This window comes from Talpa europaea, assembly GCF_964194135.1.
Source record: "Talpa europaea genome assembly, chromosome: 8".
NCBI lineage: Eukaryota > Metazoa > Chordata > Mammalia > Eulipotyphla > Talpidae > Talpa > Talpa europaea.
Genome location: NC_140075.1, coordinates 34,273,124 through 34,287,239, shown reverse-complemented (window position 1 = coordinate 34,287,239; position 14,116 = coordinate 34,273,124). Strand labels below are relative to the sequence as shown.

The following is a 14,116-nucleotide window of genomic DNA, read 5'->3' as shown; positions in this document are numbered from 1 at the left end:
CTTGTAGTTATTCTTTTTCCGATTCCAGAGATTTTTCTGAAACTCTATAGGCTCTTGTCATTCTTCTTAGAATCTTATAATAATTCCATTATCATTAGAACAAACTCTAAACTCCTTAGTATGGTATGTAGTTCCTTTTATGATCTAACATACAGGGTTATCTGTGATCTGATGTGTAGCTGTCCATAATTATTTCCTGACATTCCCTGACAGGTGTTCTACACTCCGTATTGAACTACCTGTAAATCTTTAAGCCATTGCATATCCTGTTTCCTTGAAATATGCTCTTTTTTTTTTTTTACTTAGTCACTTCCTCTGAGAAGTTCACTCATTCACTTAATACATATTTTTACTCCCTACTATGTGCTAGGTACTGTTACAGATGCCAGAGAAAATAGTGAATAAAACAAACAAGACTCTCTGCCTTTAAAGAACATTCTAGTAGAACCCAGGACTTGATTTAGGGTCTTTGTATTCCCACAGTACCTTACTTGCTTTTTTCCCTTTTTAATACATATGAAGCAGGCAAAATTGTCTCTGACTCTAGCTTTTCTGTCAAAGGGCTTTCTTCTCATCTCCTTCCCAGGAGATGGCATCACTCCTACTGCATAAATTGCAAAATGTGCGCTCATGAAAGGAGTTGAAATGTACATCTTTTACAGAAGGTAAAAATGAAAATTTAAAGTATTTTCCCTCCCAGGAATAACCCACTCTAGGAGGCCAAAGAGACCTTAACTTTATGAAGAATTTAAGCATCAGATTTTCTAACACCAAGCTTAAATTTTGAAGCAATCTACTTTTTTTTCATTACAGTTAAAATTGAAAAAAAAGAAAGAATGAAGAAAAGGAAGAAATGAAGAGACAGATAGAAACAGAAAGTCTGAAAAAGGTTATGGTGGGTTGTCAGTCTAAGTCTGAAGCCAGTGGCCTTTAGTTTTTACTGTAGTGACATATTTCTTAAGGAACCCATGAGTCCATTAATACTACATAATTATTTCCAGTTGTTGGTCCAACCACTATGGAAAACTGTGTGGAGGTTCCTCAAACTACTAAAAATGGAGCTACCATATGACCCAGCAATTCCACTCCTAGCAATCTACCCAAAGGACACAAAGACATTAATTGAAAAAGATACTGCACCCCTATGTTTATTGCAGCACTGTTCACAAGAGGTAAGATAGGGAAACATCCCAAATGCCCAAAAATAGATGACTGGATCAAAAATAGATGACTGGATAGCAGTAAGTAGCTGGAGCTGAGTGGTGACTACACAGCTAATAGTTCACCATAGTCTTCCTCATTTCTATTGTCTCTTAAACAACTATGCTTCTTTTTTGTTTGTATCCTGGTCCTACGAGCACTTGAGTTTGTGGTTCCTGCTATATGTAATCTTTATAACCATTATTTTGTTTGCTTTTAAAAAATTATTTTTATATATATTTTACATCATTGTTCATTTTTAAACAATGTTTGCTTTCCCCCCTCCCTCAGGTGTAGTTCCATAGAATTTCCTTCACCAATGTACCTGTGTACCATCACCACAGTCCCCTGTGCTGCTCCCTCCCTCCTTCTGATCCCTTTCCCTCCCCCACCCCTGCAGGATGCCTCTAGTTTATAATTGTCTGTTTTTGTTTTGTTGTGTTTTTGTATTTTTTCCCACAGATGTCTTATTTGGTTCCCGTATATTCCTTCTATAAGTGAAACCATCCAATATTTTTCTTTTTTCCTTCTAACTTATTTCACCGAGCATAAGTCCTTTTAGCTCCATGGATCCATGTTGCCGTGAATGGCATTAGTTTCATTTTTTTTTTGATTGCTGAATAGTATTCTATTGTGTATATATACCACATCTTCTTGATCCAGTCATCTATTTTTGGCCATTTGGATTATTTCCAGGTTTTACCTATCATAAATAGTGCTGTAATAAACATAGGGGTGCAGGTGTTCTTTTGAATCAATGTTTTTGTGTCCTTTGGGTAGATGCCTAGGAGTGGAATTGCTGGGTCACAAGGTAGCCTCCATTTTTAGTAAACTGAGACACCTCCAGACAACTTTTCATAGTGGTTGGACCAGTTTGTACTCCCACCAGCAGTGTAGGAGAGTTCCTTTTTTACCACATCTCGCCAACATTTATTGTTGCTAGTTTTTGGTGTTTTTTTTTTTTTTTTGATATGTGCCATTCTTACCTGTGTAAGGTGTTATCTCATTGTGGTTTTGATTTGCATTTCCTTGATTATAAGGGACGTTGAATATTTTTCATATGGCTGTTGGCCATTTGCATTTCCTCTTTGGAGAAGTATCTTTTAAGTTCTTCTGCCCATTTCTTGACTGGATTGTTTTTGGTTTTGTTGAGTCATATGAGTTCTGTGTATATCTTTGTGATCAGTTGTATGGAGTGCAAAGATTTTTTCCCAGTCAGTGGGGTGTCTCTTTGTTTTGGTTAATGTCTCTTTTGCTGTACAGAAGCTTTTCAGTTTGATGTAATCCCAGGTGTTTATCTTTTCCTTGACTTTCTTTGCTTTGAGTGAGGAGTCTTTAAGATGTTACTGAGATGTATGTCTTGTAGTGTTTTACCTATATTTTCTTCTATATATTTTATGGTTTCAGGTCTTAAGTCCAGATCTTTTATCCATTTTGAGTTGATTTTTGTACATGATGAGAGATAGTGATCTAGTTTCATTCTTTGCTTATGGTGGTCCAGTTTTCCAGCACCATTTATTAAACAAACTGTCCTTGTTCCATTGCATATTCTTTGTTCTTTTGACAAAGATTAGTTGTCCATATATGTGTGGCTTTATTTGTGGGCTTTTTATTCGGTTCCATTGGTCTGTCTGTTTTTGTTCCAGTACCACACTGTTTTAATTATTATGGCTTTGAAGTTATAATTTGAAGTTTGGAAGTGTGATACCTCCATTCTCCTTTATTTTCATCAGTAGGGCTTTGGCTATTCGTGGTTGTTTGTGGTTCCATAAGAATTTCATCAGTATTTGTTCTATTTCTTTGAAGAATGTCATTGAGATTTTTTTTTTAAAGATTTATTTTATTTATTTATTATATAAGCACTGGGTACAGTCAGAAGCGTGGGAGGGTGAGAGAATTCACCAGAGCCAGAGTGGGGAGCAGAGCAGGCAGAAGGACCGAAGTACACTGCTGAGGGGAGCAGCGGGCGGCAGGAGAGGTCTGCGCGCCATGTGGGACCCTCCTCTGGTGGCCGGGGAGCAGCCGGGGATCGAACCGGCACCGCAGAGGCTGCGGGCAGCCTCGCAACCCAGCGCTCAACCGCTGCGCCACCGGGGAGGCCCATCATTGAGATTTTTATTGGAGTAGCACTGAATCTTTAAATTGCTTTTGGTACGATGGCCACTTTAATAATATTCTTCCAGTCCATGAGCAGGGAATGTCTTTGCATTTCTTTGTGTCTTATTCTATTTCTTTAACAGTGTTTTATAATTTTCTTTGTATAGGTCCTTCACCTCTTTTATATAACCATTATTTTTAATTCTAGTGTAGGAATACTATAATTACCAGGTTGCTTTCTCCACTTTAAAAAACGTATATAATATTTATTTTTTAACTTAGTTAACATATTTTCTGTCTTGCAGTTAAAACATAGAAGCAATAGAAAGTCAGAAAAATAAGAGGACTTAAATGGCTCTTGATAAATGTGCAAGGTATCTTCTCAATACTGATGTTAAAGTTAGAAAAGGGAGCCAAATAGCAGAAGAAAGGCTACTCCCCACCTGTTGGATCTGACAGTGTCCTGTGGGGGTCATATCATTTTAGGTATGATTTTCACTTTTGTTGATCCAATTAGTTATCAAAAGATTGCTTGGTGAACATTGAATCAGAATAAAGGAAGCCACGTTGTCTTGAAGGGAGTTCACCTCAGTGAGGACTGATTTATTAAGTTTGCTTTATAATACAGAACATCTGTCTCTCAAAGTCATAATGCCTGCTGACTCAGTATTCATTTCCCTTCGACACTGCTGGGTAAATACTGCCAAATTCTTCTTTGCAACACCTTCTTCCTTTCTAAAAAATCCATTTATACTGCCATCTTTTAACATTCTTTCTTCATACAAATTTCAATAACATTAGGTTTCAGCTTTATTTTAAAAAAATCATTCTTGCTGAGATACCTGATCACTTATTGGACTTGGGTAGAAGTACTAAATGGTCTTTTTATGATCGATGACTTTTACAGAGATCTAACATCACCCATTATGTGTTTACTCTTTCTAGATTCTTGTTCAATTTTATATTCTAAGTTCTGGATATACTTTGTTCTAATGGGCTGATTATTGTGGCATTTGTTTGATACTTCGTAGTCTCTCAAGCAACATATTATAGCATTCCATTTTTGTGTCAGGGTACCCACTCAGAGAGGGTACCATAATCCCAATTTTTTTAAAATAAAGAAATTGATGATCAGAGAGCAAGTAAGTGATTTGAGCAAGGTAAAAAAAAAAAAAAAAAAAAAAGGTAGTCCTTGAGGATTAACTGATATTTATTTCAAAGTCCATGTTTCCAAAATAAGCAGTGGTCTGGAGCCCAGGAGATCAAGTAGCACCAAACAATGGCTTCAGAGTCAGAAACAAAAAAGAAGCATGACCCTCAAATGGGTTTTTTCCATTTGAAGGTCTTTTGTGCTCCTGCCATCACAGTAGAGTCATACAACTGGGCATAAGTCATTTAGAACCTGTCAGAAGGGGTTTAGGCATATAGTTGCAGCCAGTTTGTAAGAGTGTTGGCAGCTGGGCCCCCTGATTCTGTCTGGGGCAGCTACAGTTTAGGAAGGCAAAAGTTGAAGAGGGTTTCTTAATAGAACCATTCCTGTAAGACCCTCTTTTCATCTGATCAGAAGAGATATTCACGAATAAAGCTTAACTTGTCCCTGTACCATTTTCATTTTAACGGAAGTCTTGTGAACAGAGAAATGACAGCAGGAAAAAAATCAGTGAGGGTGGTACGATAGATAGAGAATTAGAACATATTTTCTACCTTGGAGAATCCCTCCTCATTAAATTTTTTTCCTCTGTTTTCTTTCAAGACACTGGAAAGACTGAATTATGAATATTAAAATAATGAACAAAATGTTTACTTTGAGGACTTCTTATGTTCCATTTAGGCATTTATTCTCTTAAAATGATTTCAAAACCACATAATCAGAAGATTTTTCTGTAAAACTATTTTATTATAAGTTCATTATAATTCCTGTATATTTAAACATTAACAGCACAACTTAATGATATATTTGTCTCCAGGGACCTCTGTATTTCATATGACAGGGAGAAAAGTACTTAACAAATCATTTATTTTGGCATATGGGCTTATTCATGTTGACTTGAAATATCAATTGGTGGATATATTTCCTAGATCCTTATTGTATCTCAAATGACTGATATTGGGGAAAGCACTAGAGTAATATGCATTTCTTTGTAGAGACTAGAAACAAAATACTTAACTGCTCTCCTTCAGAGGGCTCAGGGTGAGTAATTAAGAGCAACTCTAAACAATTTGGAGTTGAGAGAAAGTTGGAGCCTAGCTCCTCCAAGCCTAGTGACCTTGGGATTTGTAAAGAAGGAAACCACATAACTATTGAATGGTACATATTTTAAATCTTTCAAATGCACTGGTGCATTTTAACTGAGTATATATTCAGAACATATGTAGATCACAATTAGAACTTTACGTAGCTCTATGACAGCAAAATCATCAGTCTAATTTTGGGGGTTGGAAAGTTGTTTTCCATGAAGCCTGAAAACATTACTAGATTTGTTTATATTTTAGCTATCACCATACCACTACTCTGAAACTGCCTTCTAAACTATAGAACTTTTCCACATGCAAATTATTCTAAGGTGAAAAAACTTCCATGTGATCTGCAGATGCTATCAAATGCATTTCCAAATGCTACTATGTATTCATACAGAAGACATGTATTTATACATAAGATTTGTCCTATGGACATTAAAATTTTTTGGTTTTAGATATAGAAATCTTCTTCCTCTGAGATATTTTTTGCCTGAGAGTTACTATCAGAAAGGAATGCATGCTCAGTCAGTGTCTCAAGAATAGTACTAGTAGTTGTACCAAAATATTTTTAAGGACTCTGTTTATAGATAAGGAGAAACCTGAAGATGAAGAGAAATAAATTGATTAAGCCCTTGCAGGAGCAGTTTATCACTCTGCAATACCTTTGGGAATTGCTGAAAATGCATGCTGGCAGGAAGGTTTTTAATTACCAAAACCATCAGATCATTCATTTGCTTGGTTCTTTAGAGTCAGTGAAATATATGAGTGGTTAATGGAGTCTGTCCAAGAAAAAAATGAGCTAAGTACTGTGCCTGGCACTGTCCCTGTTGCAGATGGAAGGCCAGATGAGCAGGGGCAATTGCCAATCATCAGACTCATATATATATATATATATGCTACATAAGTATGTAAATACATGAGAGTTAAAATAAGAAAGAAGAGATATTTTATGGTGCAAAGGAAGACCTCATATTTGCAGTAAATTGCTTTCCTGGAAAAGGGCATTGAATGGAAATGATTAAGTTTAATTTGGTTTTCCTTTAAAAAGTAATATAATAGGAGTTATATGCTTGACTAGGAGTGAACTATCTGAATCTTTACATAATTGACCCTAAGTAGAATCTAATATTTAGTCTGCAAATAATGATAGAAAAGTATAATAATAATGGCCAAGCAGTTTTGAAGGTAATGTATTTTCCCCTTTATACACTATTCTTGTCTCTTTTTTTCCATGTATTTCTTTTCTTTTTGTTAAGATAGATTTGATAGTATTTGTTCACTAATATTGGATTTCTCCCCTTAGGTGTAGTCCCCATAGTTCTCCTACGACTGTAGTATCTGTGATCCATTACCACAGTCCCTTGTGCTATTCCCTCCCCTGTTTTAACCCCTCTCCCCCATCATCCCCTGCCATATGTCTCAGATCTATGGTCAGCTTGCATATTTTGTCTTTTTCCTAAGCCTTTGGTTTCTCTAATTGTTATCTTTTTTTTTTTTGAGATTCATGTAATTTTTATTAGGCGGTATTGTTACAATTGTTCTATTTTCTTAGTAGTAATTTTTTTCACATTTTATTTAAATTTTATTTTTTATAGTCCCCATACAATTACAACCCCCTTATTTTGACCCCAAGACCTCCTTTCCCCGCCCCCCGCCCCCCATAGAGTGTCTCTGGTTCATAGTTGTTTGTTGATTTTGATATTTTCTTTCTTATAGTTATTCTTTTTTCCTGGTCCCTTAAGTTTTCTGGATTCCTGCTGTGAGTGAGACCATCCGGTATTTTTCTTTTTCTTTCTGGCTTATTTCACTGAGCATGATCCCTGTCCTTTGAGCAGATTCCTAGGAGTGGAATCATTGGATCATATGGCAGATCCATTTTTAGTGTTTTGAGGAATCTCCGTACAGCTTTCCATAGTGACTGGACCAGTTTGCATTCCCATCAACAGTGTAAGACGGTTTTCTTTTCTTCACATCCTCACCAATATTTATTTCTGGTTTTTTTTTTAATATGGGCCATTCTCACAGCTGTGAGGTGATATCTCATTATGGTTTTGATTGACATTTCCCTGATTATAAGTGGTGTTGAGCATTTTTTCAGATGCCTGTTGGCATTTGCATTTCTTCTTTGGAGAGTTGTCTTTTTAGCTCTTCTGCACATTTTTTTGATTGGGTTGTTTGTTTTTGTTGAGTTGTGTAAGCTCTTTGTAGATCTTTGATATCAGTCCCTTATCCAGTGTATGATGTACAAATATTTTGTCCCATTCGGTAAGGTGTTTCTTTGTTTTGCTTGTGTCTCTTTTGCTGTATAGAAGCTTTTTAGTTTGATATAGTCCCAGCTATTTATATTCTCCTTTGCTTACTTTGCTTCTGGAGACAGATCCTGAATGATGTTTTGTAAGTTTATGTCATGGGGTGTTTTGCCTATGTTTTCTTCTATATATTTTATGGTTTCAGGTCTTACACCTAAGTCTTTTATCCATTTTGAGTTGATTTTTGTGTACAGTGTGAGATAGTAGTCTAGTTTTATTCTTTCGCATGTGGCAGTCCATTTTTCCCAGCACCATTTGTTGAAGACACTTTCCTTGTTCTAATTATATTCTTTGCTTCTTTGTCATAGATTAGTTGACCATATATGTATGGTTTTATTTCTGGTCTTTCAGTTGCATTCCATTGGTCTGTATCACACTTTACTTTTCATTTTGCATATGATAAATCAGAAATTTAGAGGTTCAACAATCTGAGGAAGATCACAGGGCATGGATTCATTAAATAGATTAGAGAATGCTAACCCCTTGAGATTTAAGGATAGTGATATGAGGCGCAGTGAAAAAATATTGAGGCAAAAGATGGATTATAATGGAAAAGAAGATCGCTATATAATAATAGTAGGATACCAATACTATCACTTTCAATAATGGGTAAAATGTCCATACAGAAAATCAACAAGGAAAAATTGGACTTGAATCCATACTTTAGACACAATATAACTGACATGTGCAAAATATAACTGACATTCCATGCAACAGCAGCAAAATATACATTCTTCTCAAGTGCACATAGAATGTTCTTCAGGGTAGAACACATGTTAGCCTACAAATCAAGTCTTGAAAAACTTTAAGAAGATTGAAATAATGCCAGTATTTATTCAGATTTTACAGAAATGAAACTAGAAATCAATAGAAGGAAAACTGGCACTTCACAAATATGTGGAAATTAAATAGAACACTCTTGAACAAGCATTTGGTCAAACTGGTAGTTAAAAGGGAAATTAAAAAATACCTCAAGACAAATGAAATGCAACACACCAAAACTTATGGGATGCAGCAAAAGCCATTCTAAAAGGAAAGTTTATTTCTATCAGTGCATACATTTAAAAAAAGCAGGTTCTCAAACAGTCTAAGTTTATAGCTCAAAGATTTGGGGGGAGCGGAGGAGAAGAAACCAAGTTCAAAGTTGCCATAAGGAAAGAAATAACACAGACTAGAGCAGAATTAAATAAAACAAAATAGAAAAATAGTAGAAAAAATGAATGGAACTAAGAATTGGTTTTTGAAAGGGGGAAAAAAAAGACCTGACAAACCCTTAGCTACTATGACTGAGAAAAAAAAAAAAAAACTTAGATAATATAAGAAATGAAAAAGACATTATAACTGATGCCACAGACATTAAAAAAAGGTTACTCTTATATGGAAATATTCCTATGGAATATCATTAGATTTTACTATGAATAACTATGCCAACAAACTGGACCATCTAGAATAACTGGGTGAATTCCTAGAAACATACAACCTACCAAGACTAAAATCACGGAGAAATAAAATTTGAACCTATAAATAGTATGGAGATTGAATCAGTAATCAAGAACCTCCCCCAGAAGAAAAGTCCAGGATCAGATGACTTCACTGGTAAATTCTACCAAATAGTTAAAATAAGAATCAATGTAATTCTTTTTTTTTTTTTTTTTTTTTTTTGGTGGGACCCTCGCTGGCGGCTGGACGAACCAGTGCTGCAGAGGCTGCGGGCAGCCTCACAGCCCAGCGCTCAACCGCTGCACCACCAGGGGAGGCCCCAATGTAATTCTTAACAGAAATTTTTAAGAAATTGAAGAGGGAACATGTCCAAACTCATTTTATGAGACCAGAATTACCTTGATACCAAAATGAGACAAAAACACCGCAAAAAAAGATAACTTTCAAGCCTACATCCCTGCTGAATATAGACGCAGAAATCCCCAATAAAATACCAGTAAACTGAGTCTAGCCTTCCATTTAAAGGATTGTACAGCATGAACAACTGGGATTTATCTGTGGAATACAAGGACGGTGCAACATACAAAAATCACATGTAATGTACTGCTGTAACACAATACAGGGAACAAATTACATGATTGTCCCCACAGGTGTGGAAAAGGTGTTTGATAAAATTCAATGTCTTTATTTTATGACATACACAAAATATCTGAAAATGTATTAAAGACATAAACATAAGACCAGAAACTGCAATTCCTGGGGGGGGGGGTTAGGGGAGAAGAAGGGGGAAGCAGGGGAGAAGATGGTGACATTAGTTTTGACATTGATTTCATGATACGATACTAAAAGTACAGGCATCAAAATCAAAAATAGACAAGTGGAACCACATCAAATCAAAAACCTTTTGCACAACAAAGGAAACACCAGCAGAGTTAAAGGCAATGTATGAAATGGTAGAAAGTATTTGCAAGCCATATATATCCAATAAGAGATTAATCTCCAAAATACATCAGAAACTCCTATAACTCATAACAGCAAAGCACTGGTAACCCAATTTAAAATGGGTCAAGGACTTAAATAGAAGGGCCAACAGGTACATGGAAAAGAAGGGCCAACAGGTACATGGGAAAAAAAAAAAGTTTCACATCACAAATCATCTGGGAAATGTAAATCAAAAAAGAAGATACACCTCTCACCAGTCAGGATAACTGTTACCAAAACAAGACATCAAGTGTTGGTGAGAATGTGGAAACACCATGTACTGTTGATGGGAATGCAACATGGCACAGCCACTGTGGAAAATATATGGAGGTGTCCTGTCTTGAAAAATTAAAATTGGAACTACAGTATGATTCAGTAGTCCTACTTCTGAGAATTTATTCAAAATTGAAATAAGAATCTCAAAGAATTCTTATCATCTCTGTGTGCATTACAGCACTATTGCCATCTCTATGCTATGAGAGTAATCTAAATGCTCGTGAGGCACACGATGTGACTCTCTGGTTACCTGTTTGCATCAGCTGTGACCCTCCCAGCCCAGACTCTGGGTTCTCCAGGAGGCCACCTGCATCGGCTTGCTGCGTGCGTGCGTGCGTCTTGACGTGCTACGTAGCACATGCCGCTTCTGAGTCATGACTTCCGGCTGCCTCTGCCGCCATCTTGTTCACTCAGAAGTGCGGCGGCTGGGTCAGAATCCTTAGCGAGCTAGTGGCTTCGACGGTGTGGAGCCACCATGCCCTCCTCGTCGCTGCGGGTGGCCGTAGTGTGCTCCAGTAACCAGAACCAGAGCATGGAGGCGCACTACATCCTCAGCAAGCAAGGATTCAGCGTCCGGTCCTTTGGAACAGGGACTCACGTGAAGCTGCCAGGGCCAGCACCTGACAAGCCAAATATTTACGATTTCAAAACTACGTATGATCAGATGTACAACGATCTTCTCAGGAAAGACAAAGACCTCTACACGCAGAATGGCATCTTACATATGTTGGATCGAAATAAGAGAATCAAGCCCCGGCCCGAAAGGTTCCAGAACTGCAAAGATCTGTTCGATCTGATCCTTACCTGTGAGGAGAGAGTGTATGACCAGGTGGTGGAAGACCTGAATTTCAGAGAAGAGGAGACGTGCCAGCCAGTGCATGTGATCAACGTGGACATCCAGGATAACCTCGAGGAGGCCGCCGCAGGGGCGTTTCTCATCTGTGAACTCTGCCAGGGCATCCAGCACAGCGAGGACATGGAGAACGAGATCGAGGATTTGCTGCAAGAGTTGGAGAAGAAGAGCGGACGGGACTTCCTGCACACAGTCTGCTTCTACTGACTGGGTTAGCTGAGGCCGTCTTAGCTTCCTGTTACTATCCCCCCCGCCCCCCGCCTTGTTTTTACTTTTAGGCATTATGCTGGTGGAAGGTAGTTTTACCCAAATAAACTCTACATGTGAAACGATAAGTTAAGCATAACTGTTATAGGCATGTGCAAGTTCTCTATTCCACTTTCTCTTATGATTGGGATATTGATCTTAAGGTGTTTTTCCTTTAACCCAAAAAGCAAAATGGCTAGAGTACATTCCCTCCATTCATGTGCTTTTGCTCTCCGCCTCACCCTCAGCTCCCAGCTCCATCCTGGCTGGAATGTACAATCCTGAATACAAGGGGACTGTACCTTACTAGGAAGGAACTTGCAATTATCCACTAAAGTGTTACTGCTATTAAATAAATGCCCATCAACAGATGAATGGATAAATACAAATAATGGGATGTTCTTCAGACTTTAAAAAGGAAATTCTGCAGTGCACCCTACATAATATGGATGAACTTTGAAGACATTATGCTAAGTGAAATAGACCAGTCACAGAAATACATATACAGCATAACTCCACTTACATGAGGTATCTAAAACAATGAAATTCATAGACTCAAAAGAGTGGAGAGATGGTTCCAGGGGCTGAAGGAAAGGCAAATGGGGAGTTACAAATTAATGGGCATAAAGTTGCATTATGCAATTGAGTAAATTCTAGAGATCTGCTATACAACATTGTATCTTTAGACAACAATACAGTATTGTACAGGTAAAAATTTAAGAGGATAGATTTCATTTTAAGTTGTCTTACAATAAAATTTGAAAGGATAAAAGTGGTAGTGTTTTTGTAATGTGTACTTTACTACAGTAAAAGAAAGGAGAGAGCAAAATTTTTTAAGACTAGGCAGTATAAAATGATGCAAAGAGCAAACAGAGCAGTACTTCATAGGTAATGTGATTAGACAAAGTTCAAGACTTGTTCACAAAGTTCAGAAATTAAAATATTTCAAGGAGCATAATAAGGAAAGTAAAATACAAAACAATATCAAAATTAACAATAGGAGCTAACATTTATTTGGCATATTTTATGGATCAAACTCTGATGAATGGATTATTCCTGGCATTGGCAACCTTATTTTTGAAGTTCTCATAGTAAATAGTTTTGGTTTTGCAGACCATGTGCATTTTCATTTGCATATTATTCTTTGTTTTTTGTTTGTTCTATAGCTTTGTTTTGTTTTCACAACCTTTGAAAAATGGTAAAAAATTTTCTTAGCCTGAAGGCTATACAAAAACAGCCTGCAGGCTGATTTTGTGCTGGGCCTGTCTACCCCTAGTCTAGATTTTGAGTTTTAGATTTCAGCACAAGACTAAATAAAATTCAAACCAGCTGTATATCCCTGAAAAGTATGGAGAAAAGGGCAGTAACACATGTGAGTTGAGAAGTAGTTGTCAAATTGCCATGGCTTTTGTTCCATAGAAAGGGTGACATAACATTAAAGAAATAATTCAAAACCATTTGCCACCTTAGCACTATAACCAAGTTCATATTAATTCCCAGTCTTGGCCTTCATGCAGCATATTTTAAGGACACTAATTTTTCAGCATGTAAAAATAACTACAGCATTCCTATTTTTAAAATCTCATTATCATTTTTTATAATCTAATAGAATGTTAAAAAATTAATCAGTTGGATTCCAGTCATGCAGTTTCATCAGGGCTGTTGCTGCTTTTTTCCTTCTCTAATCACATAATATTTGAGCAGTATTTTTGAGCCAAAAACAGCAAAGTGAGAATAGCATTCCAAAGGAGGAGGGGGCAGCAGTGTGTGGGGGAAAAAAACAACTTGTGAGAATTATGACAGAAAGATGATGGGATAGGTAGGATAGAATTGTCAAATGGTGCATTTTATACCTAAATATTTAAGATGTTGTTCAGACTTTTGGCCTTCAGTATCACTCTTGTCTTGATTTTGTTAGAATTAAGTTTTCTCTAAGACTAGTGCTGTTTGAACTTCAATACCATCCTTCCTTGTCTCCCGTTCTCAGCAATTCTCTGTAACTATGATAAGGTTGTATCTCCCTTCTTATATCTTTTCATTTTCCCATTATCCTTCCCAAGTACTTGAATGTATATATGAATGGAAATACATTTTATGAAAGTAGAGCAAAAACCTCACTGACACCACTATATTGTGATCTGGTGTCCTGAGGTGTCCTGAGACTCTCAGTCCTTGAAGTCACAGCTGTTTTCATAATTGAAGAGTGGCTTACCTCTCTTATTTTCTTGAGTTAATACATATCTCACAAATTTCTCACTTTTAATTTCCTTATGATAGCTATTAATAGATGAAACTCACATAATCAGAAGTGATTTTGACTCTTCAGTCGTTTTTACCAGTGTAAATGGATTTTGAGCCCCAAAGTTTTGAGAATGACTAATGTATACTATGCTCAAAATCTAAACAGGAGAGGTTATAATAAGGTATAAACTTTCAGCTATAAGATCAACAAGGTCTAAAGAACTAATGTAAAGCA

At 36.8% G+C, this 14,116-nt stretch overlaps 2 protein-coding genes across 6 annotated transcripts in view; both read left to right on the top strand.

Moving 5' to 3' along the window:
- The window catches only part of FRMD5 (FERM domain containing 5), a gene marked incomplete at both ends in the record, with an annotated part of 291,583 nt that overhangs the window by 75,830 nt on the left and 201,637 nt on the right, over positions 1-14,116 (top strand). The gene's annotated exons all lie outside the window — the stretch shown is intronic.
- LOC311175027 (RNA polymerase II subunit A C-terminal domain phosphatase SSU72-like) lies at positions 11,017-11,601 on the top strand (the record flags this gene model as incomplete). The annotated part of the gene is made up of 1 exon (XM_084239890.1): positions 11,017-11,601. The coding sequence occupies one exon, from the start codon at positions 11,017-11,019 to the stop codon at positions 11,599-11,601; it is 585 nt and encodes a 194-aa protein (XP_084096016.1).